The following is a 12,834-nucleotide window of genomic DNA, read 5'->3' on the forward strand; positions in this document are numbered from 1 at the left end:
TCCATTTCATGACAGAAATGTGATTTTTGTCACATCTAAGAGCAGCCCCTGTGTTCTGTGCCTCCCCCCCTGTGTCCCTGCAGGCACCACGTGTCTGATCGCCCTCCTGTCCGACAAGGAGCTGACCGTGGCCAATGTGGGCGACTCCCGGGGCGTGCTCTGTGACAAGGATGGCAATGCCATCCCCCTGTCCCACGACCACAAGCCCTACCAGCTGAAGGAGAGGAAGAGGATTAAGAGAGCTGGTGAGTTGTTGGAAGGTTCGGCTTTTATTTGTCACTAAAATTGACGTTTCCCCCGGGAGAGGGTGGGAAGCGCCCAACTGAGGCAGCAGCAGATCAAATCTCCTGTTCTCCACCCAAAATTCCAGTGGGATGTCCCAGGGCAGAGGTGGCAGCAGATCAAATTGGAGTTCATTGTCCCATTCCAGCTTTAGCCCCTGCAGTCCCACCCTGCTTGTTTTTCTCTCTCCAGCCCACGGTGTTTGTGCTCCTGGGCTGAGATTTGGATCATTTGTCCTTGGTGCCCAGCTGGAGCAGGAATTGTTTTGTCTCCCTGCTCTGTGCACAGAGCTCACCATCCCATAATGTGAAGCTCAGACCCACATACTAAAGCAGAACAGAACCTGAAAAATATAAAAACTAAAACCTGAGGCACCACCTCCCACATTCTGAGCTCTGTAACCCCTTAGGATGAAACTTTGGGGGGTCTGGCAAAAACCAGAGAGCTCCTTGGATGTTCCAAAAAGATCCTTGGATGTTCCATAGAGCTCCTTGGGTGTTCCAAAGAGCAGCTTGGGTGTTCCAAATTTGCTGGATATTCCAAAGAGCTCCTTAGATGTTCCAAAGGGCAGTTTGGATGGTCCAACGAGCAGCTTGGATGTTCCAAAGAACTGCCTGGATATTCCAAAGAGCTCCTTGGATGTTCCAGAGAACTCCTTGGGTATTCCAGAGAGCTCCTTGGGTGTTCCAAAGAGCAGCTTGGATGTTCCAAAGAAAGAGCAGCTTGGGTGTTCCAGAGAGCAGCTTGAATGTTCCAAAGAGCTCCTTGGACATTCCAAAGAGCAGTTTGGATGTTTCAGAGAGCTCCTTGGGTGTTCCAAGGAGCAGTTTGGATGTTCCAAAGAGCTGATTTAAGCATTGTTTTCCCCCAGGTGGGTTCATCAGCTTCAACGGCTCGTGGCGCGTGCAGGGCATCCTGGCCATGTCGCGCTCGCTGGGCGATTACCCCCTGAAGAACCTGAACGTGGTGATCCCCGACCCCGACATCCTGAGCTTTGACCTGGACAAACTGCAGCCAGAGTTCATGATCCTGGCCTCGGACGGGCTGTGGGACGCCTTCAGCAACGAGGAGGCCGTGCGGTTCATCAAGGAGCGCCTGGACGAGCCGCACTTCGGCGCCAAGAGCATCGTGCTGCAGTCCTTCTACAGGGGCTGCCCCGACAACATCACAGTCATGGTGGTGAAGTTCAGGAATAGCAGCAAAGCAGAGGAGCAGCAGTGAGGAGCCCCCGGGCCCGCTCAGGACTCAGAACAGTTTGTGTGTGCTGGGAAGCTCCAGGAACGCCGTGCGGGCTCTCCCGCGGCCGCCGATCTCTCTGGGCTCTGCTCGTGGCTTGACAAAAGGAGCAATACAACAAATAAATCCGTGCTGAGCGACCACAAGAATCCAGTTTGCCCCCTGTCCCTGCCCCGTGCCCTCGCTGCTCACTAGGAAGCGACTGGAACCTCCCATTTCTCACTTTTCTTTAGGAATCCTGTGTAGGTTTTGGTTTGATTCCTCCCCTCGTGTGCCAGCCCCAGGCTGGCTCAGGGCACGGCAGGGACAGGGCAGTGCTGCTGCTTCTCCCTCCTGGTGTCACTGCTCAGGAGCTGCTCTCATGTCCCTCATCTCTGCACCCTGCAGTGGCAGGGGTGAGTGGAGAAGGGTTTGTGAAGTGAAGGAGGAAGAGGAGCCAATCTCAGCCCGCTTTGTTCAACCTGCCCCCACAATAAACCCCTGCCGAGCATGTGAGTAGGTAGAGCTCCTGAATCACCACGTTTATTCAGGCTGTGCATTACTCTAGGACAGTTCTTCTAGGCCATATTGTATCCAAACCAACTCATGGTGAACTTCAGCAAAGCCCTGGGAGCTCTGAAGCTCCTGGATGGGAGCAGAGCTCAGCTGTGGGAGCAGAATGTGTGTCCTTCACCGAGATCACCCTGACCTTACTGCTGTGGCATGGACTTGGAAGGAGATGTGAGAGAAAATGGATTTCACTGGTGACTGTTGGGAAGCTCACCCAGGCAGGGCGTTCCTCAGAGCCACCTAGCTGGAAGTCAAGCCTGGGAGAGACTCCCTTGTACCACTGCAGATGGATTTGTGGTGTTAATCCCAGGGCAGACCCCTCTGGACGGGCCTTTGGGATGACATGCAAATGCCAGGCAGCATCGATGCACTGTAGAGATGAAAGGTTGTGTTAAATCTAGCTTTTAAAAGTGTGTTTAGATCTAACTTTCAGTATTTAATTGTATTTTGGGATCTGTGACTGCTCTAAGTTGGAGTGAGGACAGTTTGGGTTTGCTGCACCTGTGGTACCAGCTGTGTCATGGCAGAGGGACAGGGCAGGCAGGATTTTGGATGGCTCCTTTATCCTTATCCTGCCTTACAGAAGTCCTTGGGATCTCCCCAGAACGTGGCCCTGGACAATCTGCTCAAGTCTTCATGGTGATGGAGGCTGCCTGTGCTTGGTGTGGAGCTGGGTCAGGGATGTGATGGATTCCCTGGCCTTGCCTGTTCCTTGGGAGAGTCCAGTATTCCTCATTTCCCAGCTGTGGCCCCCCTGCTCACCTGCAGGGGTCTGGGGAGGTGCCGAGGGGGTCGGGGTCTCTCAAGGCAAAAAATCAAAGAGCACAAACTTCTGCTCGAGAAGGAATCCCCATCTTTGTCTTGTTTTGTCCCTGGGTCACCTCTCCCCCAGCAAACTTCCCTCCTTTAATTTGTTTGGGGCTAATCTCAGCCCTTAATTGGCTCTGGTGGTAATTCCAGAATGTGTCTGGAGCCCTGGGAGAGCAGGAGAGCCCCTGAGCAGTGTCCAGCAGGCAGGAGCCTGCCCTGCTCCTTTCCCTGCCCTTTCCCATCCTTGGTGCAGCTGAGTGGCCCTGGCTGCTCAGCTGGGCAGTGAGCAGGAATTGCTGATGACTGCTTCAGTTGTTGCAGCGTGCACAGAGAGTGAGGGCAGAGTGCTGCCAGTGCAGCCCCGGGGTGAGGGTGATTCCATGGGAATGCTGGGTCTGGCCTGGAATGGCACAGAGCACTGGGGGAGCAGCTCCAGGCAGAGCTCGGGGTGTGGAGTTTGCCTTCCCTGTCCCCCTCAGTGTTCCCCTTGTGCCTTCCCTGTCCCCTTCCCTGCTCCCCTTGTGCCTTCCCCATCCCCTTCTGTCCCCTTGTGCCTTCCCTGTCCCCTTCCCTGTCCCCTTCCCTTGTGCCTTTGTGCCTTCCCTGTCCCCCTCAATGTTCCCCTTGTGCCTTCCCTTTGGAGGGCACAGCTCCTGAGGAAAAAGAGGAATTCCAGCCAGCAGCTCTGAAGGAGAGGGATGTTTGTGAGCCCTGCCCCATGCCAGGCCCTGCAGGAGCTGCACTGATGGCCATGCCCAGGAGGACAGCGCAGATCCAGCTGGGGTGGCAGCTCCTGGAGCGTTCCTGAGGGATCCATGAGCTCTGAGCACAGGAACAGGAGCCAGGAGGGAGCCCTGGCAGGGCAGTGAGCCACCCCACGGCATTCAGGCAAGCCCAGCAGGGCAGGGGGAGTTTGCAGGTTTGCTGGATCGTTCCAGGATCATTCCCTGTCCCTCGGGCAGCTCCCAGCCAGCCCTGTGCCAAGCTCCAGGGGCTGCAGCTGCAGCAGGAGCAGGCTCAGCACCTTCAGCTTCCTCCCCCTCCCCAGCAGGGCTGTCCTGGCCAGAGCCATCCATGCCAACGATCTCTGCTCAGCCCGGGGGTTTTTTGCTTTGATTGCTTTGAAAAAGGAGCTTCAGCTGCTCCAGGTTTGAGAGGAAGGACTGATGGAGGCGAGAGGCTTCGTGTGGTCTCCCACATCCACGCGCAGTGCCTACCTGTGCTCCCAGCTGGAAGGTTTGCAAGCTTTCCCTGCAAAGGGAGGCATTGCCAGCTTTCCAGTGCTGCTGGTTTGTGCCAAACTCTGTCGTGACACAGCTGGAGGCCGGCAGGATGAACTCCTTGTACATAATTGCTGATGCAACCTGACCAGTGCAGGGCTCTCCCACTGCCTTAACGCTCCATCCATCCTCCATCTGGGAAGGTGCTGTGGCCAGGAATTCCCTCTGGCTGTGGCAGCAGGGCTCCAGCCTTCCTGCTGCTCTTCTCCCAAACACGGGGAGCTGCCTGGGCACGGCTGGGAGCTCCTCCTGCCCCATCCCTGGGCACGGCTGCAGCCCCAGGGCACAGGGAGTGGCTACAGAGGAGCATCTTCAGATGGCCCAAAGTGACAAAGGGACCTTGAACCGCGAGGCTGAGCCAGTGCTTGGGAACTGGGCTGGTCCCAAATTGGGCTGGTCCCCAATTGGGCTGTTCCCAAATTGGGCTGTTCCTAGGGCTCCCAGTAGGGACATCCCAGCTCCCAGGGCTTGGGAATTGGGCTGTTCCCAGGGATGTCCCAGCTCCCAGTGCTTAGGAACTAAACTGGTCCCAAATTGGGCTGTTCCCAAAAATGGGCTGTTCCCCAATTCATCTGGTCCCAGGGATGTCCCAGCTCCCAGTGCTCTGGAACTGGGCTGTTCCCAGGGGTGTCCCAGCTCCCAGCTCTGGGGAATTGGGCTGTTCCCAAATTGGGCTGTTCCCAGGGACATTCCAGCACTCTGGAATTGGGCTGTTCCCAAATTCAGCTGTTCCCAGGGGTTTCCCAGCTCCCAGCTCTGGAGAACTGGGCTATTCCCAAATTGGGCTGTTCCCAAATTCATCTGGTCCCAGGGATGTCCCAGCTCCCAGTGCTGGGAATTTGGGAATTTGAGCTGGTCCCAGGGATGTCCCAGAGCTCAGGAACTGGGCTGGTCCCAGGGACATTCCAGCTCCCAGTGCTCTGGAACTGGGCTGTTCCCAAACTGGGCTGTTCCCAAATTCAGCTGTTCCCAAACTGGGCTGTTCCCAGGGGTGTCCCAGCTCCCAGCTCCCTCCCCTGGGCTGCTCTGCTGATTCCCCCAGCCTGCAGCACAGGGATTGCTGTGGAGTTCATCCATCCCTCAGCTCCTTGCTGGGATTCCTGGCAGGGCTGCAATGTCCCAGCCTGTCCCCGGCTTGGTGGCTCCTTCTGCTGGCCTGGGACATTCCCACAAAGCCCACAGCAGCCCCTGGGATGAAGGGTTTCAGCTCCCACTGCTGCTGCTGTTGCAGGGTTAAACCATTTCCAGAGGTGACATTTAAAATATTGTGAGGATTTAAGAATCCAGGAGTCAGAATTAAAGCACTGCATCAGCTTGGCTGCAGAAACACCAATGCCACAGCCTCAAAAAAAAAAAAAAAACAAAATAAAAGTGAATTTTGTGTCTCAGGATACAGGACAGCCCTGCTTTAAATAATATGGATTTATTGCTCATGTAGCTGATATTTGTTTTACACAGAGATGCGTTTAGTCAGTGATTCTATTACAGAAAAAACACCTCAGCAGCATTTCATGGCCCAAAGCAGGATTTCAGGCCTCTGAACAAAATCCCAAGTGAGAATGTTCTGCTGGAATTTGGCTCTGCAGAGCCCAGAGCTGCAGCCCCTTGTGCCCAATATGTTCATAAATGGCCTTTCTGAAACTCCAGAGAAAAAGATCTGCACAGACAATTCATCATGAGCTGAAGTTTTTTACTTTCATTTTTCCAATGCTGCCTGGACAAGGCTTAGGGGAGCCAGAGGATAAATCTGGATTTTCCTGAGGTAACTCAAAATTCCAGGGGTCAGCTCTGGAGGATAATCTGGGTGCTCTGGGAAGCAAAACCTGCTGGGTGCAGCTGGAGCCCTGCCAGAACCACAAACAGGGGCTGGAGGGCAATTCTGGAGGGGAAAATGATGGATTCCATGGATTTGGGCAGCTCCTGTGCCTGCTCTGCCCAGCCCCGAGGGAGGTGCAGTGAGGGTTTTAAGGTCCCTTCCAACCCAAACCAGTCTGGGATTCTGGGAATTACTAAAGCCCTTTTCCCCGAGCATATTTCATGGCCAATGCTGCATTTTTTGCAGCCTGAGTTGCATCCACGGGCAGAGGCAGCCTGTGTGACACCAAACATCCATAAATGGGAGGCAGAATTTGGGGAAATATCCCAAACCTCCTGTTGCACTGAGCACAGGCAGTGCTGCCCCCACATCCCCTGTCTGATTTATGGGGAATTTCTTTGGGCCAGGGTGCACACAAAGCACTGCAGCATTGTAACTCCTCTGAAATAACATCCAGGCTGGGAATTTCATCTCAGAACCCACTCCTGCTCCCCACCCAGCAGCAGCTTCCAAACATCTTTGCCCAATGAATTATCATTATTATTATTATTATTATTATTATTAGGCTTTTCAGGTCAGGAAACCCCACAGTTTTCCTATCAAAATCACAAATTTTTGGAATTCTAATTTAATACAGCTGCATGAGGAAAAAAAAACAACTTATTTGGGATTAGGGAAACCTTTAACCTGTGTTTTACACTTTGTTTTTAGTACAATATTCCAGGCAGATGCAATAAAATTTGGCCACTCCCTATGTCAATGCCCAGATTATTTCATGCTTTTAGACTTTTTCACTTTCTGCCAGGCTGCTCACACTAAAATCTTCCCTGAAATGGCTTTGAGCAGAAACAGGAGCTCAGTTAGGAATTTTACAGCCTTTAAAGCAATAATAAAGTCAGAATCAAATACAAGCCAGACTTGGAAATGAGGTTTTTTTAGGAAAGCCGGGAGCAGGATGGATGTTTTTCCAATGCTGCTGGCACTGTAAATGACAATTAATTTCAGGTGGCACAAAGAGATCACTGTGTATCAACCTAAGCCTTGGAACCTGTGAGCAGTGTCAGCATTTGGGGCACAAAAACCCCGAATTCCTGCAGGTGACAGGAGAATTTCTGGCCATCCTCCCCTCCCCAGGACTCTCATTCCTCCCTCAGCACGAGCACTCTCTGCTTTATCCATTTTCTGAAGGCAGCAGAGTCATGATTACGTTTTTATTTTGGAAAAAGCAATACAAGCTGTGCTGTAGTATCAGTGTTCTTGTGGTAAATAATTTATTTCCAAGCATTTCACGTGCCAGGCTTAGAGAAGAACGGGGGGGTTTGGGGTTTGAGATGTGCAAACAATCACAGAACAAGGCAGTTCTCCCAGTAGCTGCTCAGAGAACAATCAAATCCCAGCTCCTAAACCCACAGCACAGCTGCAATTTCACCTGGATCTAGGAATACGAGAGCAACGTTCCCTCAGTTATGCAATACTGTATTTCCCCCCCCAAAAAAAAACCAGCCTTTATTTTTTAAAAGCTTTGACCTTTTCACCATCAGAACACTGAAATCCTTGTCTGGAGAGTGTTGTCCCCAAGACTTTTTCATCCCTAAAAAAAAAACCCACAAGAAATTCCACCCCAGCCCCAGGTGCAGTTGTGAAGCAGAGCCAAAGCCAGCAGTGTCCCCTGGCTGCTGGGGGCACTGGTGACCCCTGAGCCCTGTTCCTGCAGCCCTGGGCACCCCTGCCAGGGCTCTGGGTGCTGCCCTGAGCTCTGCCAGGGCTGTGGATGCTGCCCTGAGCTCTGCCAGGGCTGTGGATGCTGCCCTGAGCTCTGCCAGGGCTGTGGATGCTGCCCTGAGCTCTGCCAGGGCTGTGGATGCTGCCCTGAGCTCTGCCAGGGCTGTGGATGCTGCCCTGAGCTCTGCCAGGGCTGTGGATGCTGCCCTGAGCTCTGCCAGGGCTGTGGATGCTGCCCTGAGCTCTGCCAGGGCTGTGGATGCTGCCCTGAGCTCTGCCAGGGCTGTGGATGCTGCCCTGAGCTCTGCCAGGGCTGTGGGTGCTGCCCTGGGCTCTGTTCCTGCAGCCCTGGGCACCCCTGAGCTGTGCCAGGGCTCTGGGTGCTGCCAGCCCCAGGGGAAGCCCTGGGAGCGTGGCCAGGACGTCTCCGCAGCCCCTGCCCCGTGTAGTGGATGTGTCCAGGTTAATTCTGTCCATGCAACTGCAAATTCTGTATCGTTGTCCATGAGAAGTGTAAACTACTGAAAACTGGGCCTTGCTGATATGAATAAAGTGATTAAAAAAATGGTCTTTACACACAGGGAGGAGTTGGTCTTCTTTAAAGTAGCAATGGGCGGATTTCTTCTTTTTTTTTGCATTTTCAAACTGGAATAAAAAAAAACTCATCTAGAAATAGGCATTAAAAAAATCATAAAGAAACAGGCTCAACAAAAATGGTTTTTCATCTTCCCCACAGGCTTCCAAAAGTCCTGGGATGCACCACACACACACACACACACACAGGGGTGGGGGGATTGATGATCCCAGTGGTTTTGGGATGTCCAAATTGATCGTGAGCTCCATCTCCCTGGTCTGGGAACACCAGCAGAGACACCAAAGTCTCTCCATTTAATATGCACACAACAAAGTGCATCACATTTCCAGCATTTCTCACCAGCTCCTGCAGATCCCATGGGATCCCCAGGCTGGGAACACTCCTGGGAGCATTGTGGAGATGAGACATTTAAATAACAAGGTGTGACAGTCTCAGGAGGTTTACACAGAAAACAAGGTTGGGTTGGGTTAAATTCTGTGCTGGGCAGAGAACAAATAAAGGAGAGTGGCAATAAAACAATAAAAACAATCCAGGCAGGAATTCGGGAAGCATCCTGTCCTCCGAGCTGCTCTCTTGGCAGGAACATCTTTCCTCAATGGCATTTTGTACATTCCAGAAGATTCAGGGGGAAATCCCAGGGCGGCCCCGAGGACATGGAAAGGCAGCAGAGGCAGATGGGACAGAGCATTCCAAGGCACCCTCTGGGTGTGGGAAACACACCTGGAAAAATGTTTTGTGAATCCCTGGTTTTGTTGAAAAGCACTGGAATGCCCTAGAGAAACGCTGCCCCAGCAGTCAGAGTCATCTCTAGAGGCCACTTTTACAGCAAACTGAAGTTTCTAAATAAATCCACAATCAAAGGCAAGTTTCTGAAGTGTTGGATGACAAATCCTGCCAAAACTGGATCAGTTCATTTGATGTAAGGCCGTGAACTGCAATCAAACGTCTGTACTTACAGATATCAAAGTCGATTTTATAGAGAAAGAATTGTTCTGCATCTCGTGGAAGAGTGATGTTGACTTTGAGTATATTTAAGCAAATCCCCACGTAAACATCCTCAAATTTCAGAGGTTTCACGTGGCCCATCAGCTCGTAAGTCCTCAGGGCCAGTTTTCCATCCAGGATGTATCCCAGGCCGCTGCAGTAGGGAGGATAGAGCTTGAAGGGATATTCCTGGTAGGAGATGAACCTTTTCCTGTCGAAGCCTCGGTAGGCGAAGTTATCGATGAGGGGGTACCCGGTGAAGACGTTCTCCGAGGAGTTCAGCTGCAGCAGGAGCTGCACCAGGTTGGGAGTGTTGATGAAGACATCGGCGTCGGTCTTCATGAAGAACCTGGCGCTGGAACAGAACTCGGAGAACCACTGGAAGGCCATGATGGTCTTCAGGGTGAGGTTGTCATAAGTGTCCATGAAGTCCTGGCGGATGATGTCCCCGTAGAGGATGCTCTCGTCCTCCACTGCCAGCGCCGCCGCCCTGTCCTCCCTCTGCGTGTCCTGCCCCAGCAGGAACAGCGTCAGGACGTGCTGGCCCCACCAGGAGTCCCGGGAGCCCCACGTGATCCTGATGGCCTGCCTGGCTTTCAGGTCCCTGGGGCTGGAAGCCACCAGGATGACCAGGAAGGGGCGGAGGTCGGCGCACGTGGGGCGCTCGCGCAGCGTGAACGGCCGCGGCTGCCGGTACACGGGCTCGTACTCGTAGAAGTACAGAGGGTTCACGTTCTCCAGGACAGCCCTGGAGGAGAAGGTTATGTACCACGTAATGGTTATCAGGGAAAACACCAGCAGCAAGAGGAAAATCCATTTCAAAGGTCTCATGCACAAGGCGCTGATCGGGACCGGGATCATGGTCGGGATCTGCTGGTGCCGCTCAGGATCTGTTCCGTGAGTCCTGGAGCATCTTCCTTGCTGAAGAAGAAAGGGGAAAGTGGCATTCAGAGTGCTGTTAGTCAAATATTCCCTTCTCCTTGCGTTGGCTGAAGTGCCAGCTGGAATTGTGCTGAGGTACCAGCCAAGGCAAGCATTCCTGATCCAGCTGTCACAGCCCTGATCCCAGGGATGGCAGCAGGACAGAGCCCCTGCCCAGCAGGGTTTGCTGAGGAGGGCTTGCAAAAAAAAGCAAAGCTCGTGGCTTCCACCCTGCAGCTCCCCCCTGCACAGACCTGATCTCCAGCCAGGGTCCTGCTCCAAGGATCCAGGGATCTCAGCACCATGCCTCTGACTGGACTCCACCTCAAGGACACAGCACCGTGCACAAAACCCAGCAAACGCTCAGGAAACGGATGCTCAGAGCCTCAGAATTTGGGTTTTTCTGTTAGAGACAGGAAATCTGGCTGATCTGCATGAGCTGCAGCACGTAGGCAGGAAAGCAGAACTACGAGCAAGTGCTTCACTTTCATTTAAGGCCTTGTTCCGAGGGGGAGGGGGGAAGGTAAAAATCAACTTCCTTAAATCAAGCGATGTACTAAAGCTGGTTTTGACCAAAATCATGACTGTTTTTACCATTAGCCAGGTAATTTTTGGATTTGAGGCACACAAATCCACAGCAGGTCCTTCCAAACCCCTGTGGAATCCATGCTGAAGCTGCTGTTCCAATGTCAGGATTAGAGATTCCAATGGGTAAATCTTCACAAAACTCAGTTTAAAACCAAACCCCCAGGCCTGTACCCACATGTAGTTTTATTTCCTTAAAACTACATGCGCTCTATCATCTATTTTAGACATCTTTAAGCCAAAATAACTCCAGTGCCTAACTGTGGGAATTCCAAATGGTTTCTGATGTTTGCAGTGATAATATTTATCCTGCACGAGCACACACAAAGACACAGTCAGGACGATGGAAGGTTTGATTTCTCAGCACAATTAATTACTCTTTATCTTCAAAAATATCACCTTTAGACATCTTTAAGCCAAAATAACTCCAGTGCCTAACTGTGGGAATTCCAAATGGTTTCTGATGTTTGCAGTGATAATATTTATCCTGCACGACCACACACAAAGACACAGTCAGGACGATGGAAGTTTGATTTCTCAGCACAATTAATTACTCTTTATCTTCAAAAATATCACTGCAGGGCTCATAAATGTTTTAGATTTGACAAATAAATCCAACCCCCAGAACAGCACTGTGGAGTCCAGGGGAATTTGATTTTCCAGAGCTCACCTGCCTCGTGTTTCTGTGTAGGATCTGATTTTAAATTAATCATCCTTTAAAGGAAGCATTTGGAGAACATTTCACCAACAATGGCCTTAAAACGGATTAAAGCAATTTTATATAAATCATTTAAAGAGAAGAATTTCGGACTGATTCCTCTCCAAATCAGTAATTAACTAATAGGCATCTTCTCTTTTTATGCATCAACCTGACTTTCAGTGGACAGTAAGAGAATACATACTGGAAGAAAATAACCTAGGTTATGTATCAGTGCTTATTCTTTGATTTAAGATCAATAACATCTATTTTGATTATCAACTTTAAAGCTTATCAGTGAAAACCGATCCGTTTGATCAGTTCTTGGCTGCCTAATGGAAAAAAAATATTATAAATAGTTTGATTTTTATAGGAAGAAAAGCCTGGTTTCGTGACACCCTAAACAACAAAATTGGAGACAAATCCTGACCTGCTACATAAGGAAAAATCTGTGAAAATAAACATCAGTTCAGGTCCTTCAGGAAACACCAGCCACACAGGGAAATAAATCCCCACCTTCTCCTGTTTCGAGTGCTTGAAGCACAGTGAGGCAGTTGAGTCACCAAGGTCTGAGCACTTCTGCTCAGTCATGGCGCAGGTTCTGCCCTTCCAGCTCCTCCTCCGCTTCCAGACTTTGTGCAGGCACTTTTTCCCTTCCAGCTGTGGATGGCAGCTCCTTCCAGGGCATTGCTTTCATTTTCTTCCAAGCTGAGATTGCGCCAAAAGATAAAACTGGTGACTTTGGAAATAAATGTGAGGCACCACAAGGCTCAGAATGCTCCTCTACAGGGATTTAGATCCATCTCCACCCAGGTAGGGGATTGTGTAATGTGGACGTGCTTGAGCATGGAAAAGGTGGGAAATTCTCATATACATTAGAGATTACTAATTATAATAACCAATAGTCCAATATGATTATTTTAAAATACTATAATAATAGGTGTATAGGAAAATAATTCCTTTTTAAGGCTACCAGCAGAAATAACATGGAAATATATTATTTAAAGCTGGCTTTCAGGCCGGGTTGGACGGAGCCTGGACTACGGGAGGTGTCCCCGCACACGGCAGAGATGAAAGAGATAAATTCCTTCCAGCCCAAACCAGCCACGGATTCTATATTTTTAAACTTAAAAGCAACCGAAACTAGAGGCAATTTTGCAAGATTTTAAAAAATAAAAATAAAAAACCTTTAAAAGACGTTTACCAGCGCCTCGCTGTCACTCGCTGCTCCCGGTCCCAGGCACCTTTGTCGGAGCGCGGGGAGGTCGTGCCGGGCAGGAGGGGATGGCTGCGGGGCTGTGCCGCCCTCTGCCGAGCCCAGGCATCCATCCCAGCCTTTTTCTGGGCTTTTTCTTCC

General features: G+C 51.1%; 2 protein-coding genes across 4 annotated transcripts in view; one reads left to right on the forward strand and one right to left on the reverse strand.

The window, feature by feature from the left end:
* The window catches only part of PPM1L (protein phosphatase, Mg2+/Mn2+ dependent 1L), a 62,361-nt gene extending 59,447 nt beyond the window's left edge, over positions 1 to 2,914 (forward strand). The window contains exons 3-4 of the mRNA XM_005419159.2: positions 84 to 245; positions 1,154 to 2,914. Coding sequence (XP_005419216.1) covers positions 84 to 245; positions 1,154 to 1,503 — 512 coding nt within the window. The 3' untranslated portion in view covers positions 1,504 to 2,914. The remainder of the gene's footprint in view (positions 1 to 83; positions 246 to 1,153) is intronic.
* A 5,369-nt stretch (positions 2,915 to 8,283) lies between these two features.
* The window catches only part of B3GALNT1 (beta-1,3-N-acetylgalactosaminyltransferase 1 (globoside blood group)), a 5,252-nt gene continuing 701 nt past the window's right edge, over positions 8,284 to 12,834 (reverse strand). The window contains exons 1-4 of one of the 3 annotated variants that reach the window (XM_031055349.1): positions 12,682 to 12,733; positions 11,994 to 12,185; positions 10,450 to 10,598; positions 8,284 to 10,195 (exon numbers count right to left, since the gene is read on the reverse strand). In XM_031055349.1, the coding sequence (XP_030911209.1) occupies positions 9,146 to 10,195; positions 10,450 to 10,500 (1,101 nt within the window). In that variant the 5' untranslated portion in view covers positions 10,501 to 10,598; positions 11,994 to 12,185; positions 12,682 to 12,733 and the 3' untranslated portion in view covers positions 8,284 to 9,145. Of the gene's footprint in view, positions 10,196 to 10,449; positions 10,599 to 11,993; positions 12,186 to 12,681; positions 12,734 to 12,834 lie in introns of those variants that run through there. The other 2 variants (XM_005419049.2, XM_031055348.1) reach the window with 2 other exon arrangements.

Source organism: Geospiza fortis, unplaced genomic scaffold (genome assembly GCF_000277835.1).
Source record: "Geospiza fortis unplaced genomic scaffold, GeoFor_1.0 scaffold172, whole genome shotgun sequence".
NCBI classification, from domain to species: domain Eukaryota; kingdom Metazoa; phylum Chordata; class Aves; order Passeriformes; family Thraupidae; genus Geospiza; species Geospiza fortis.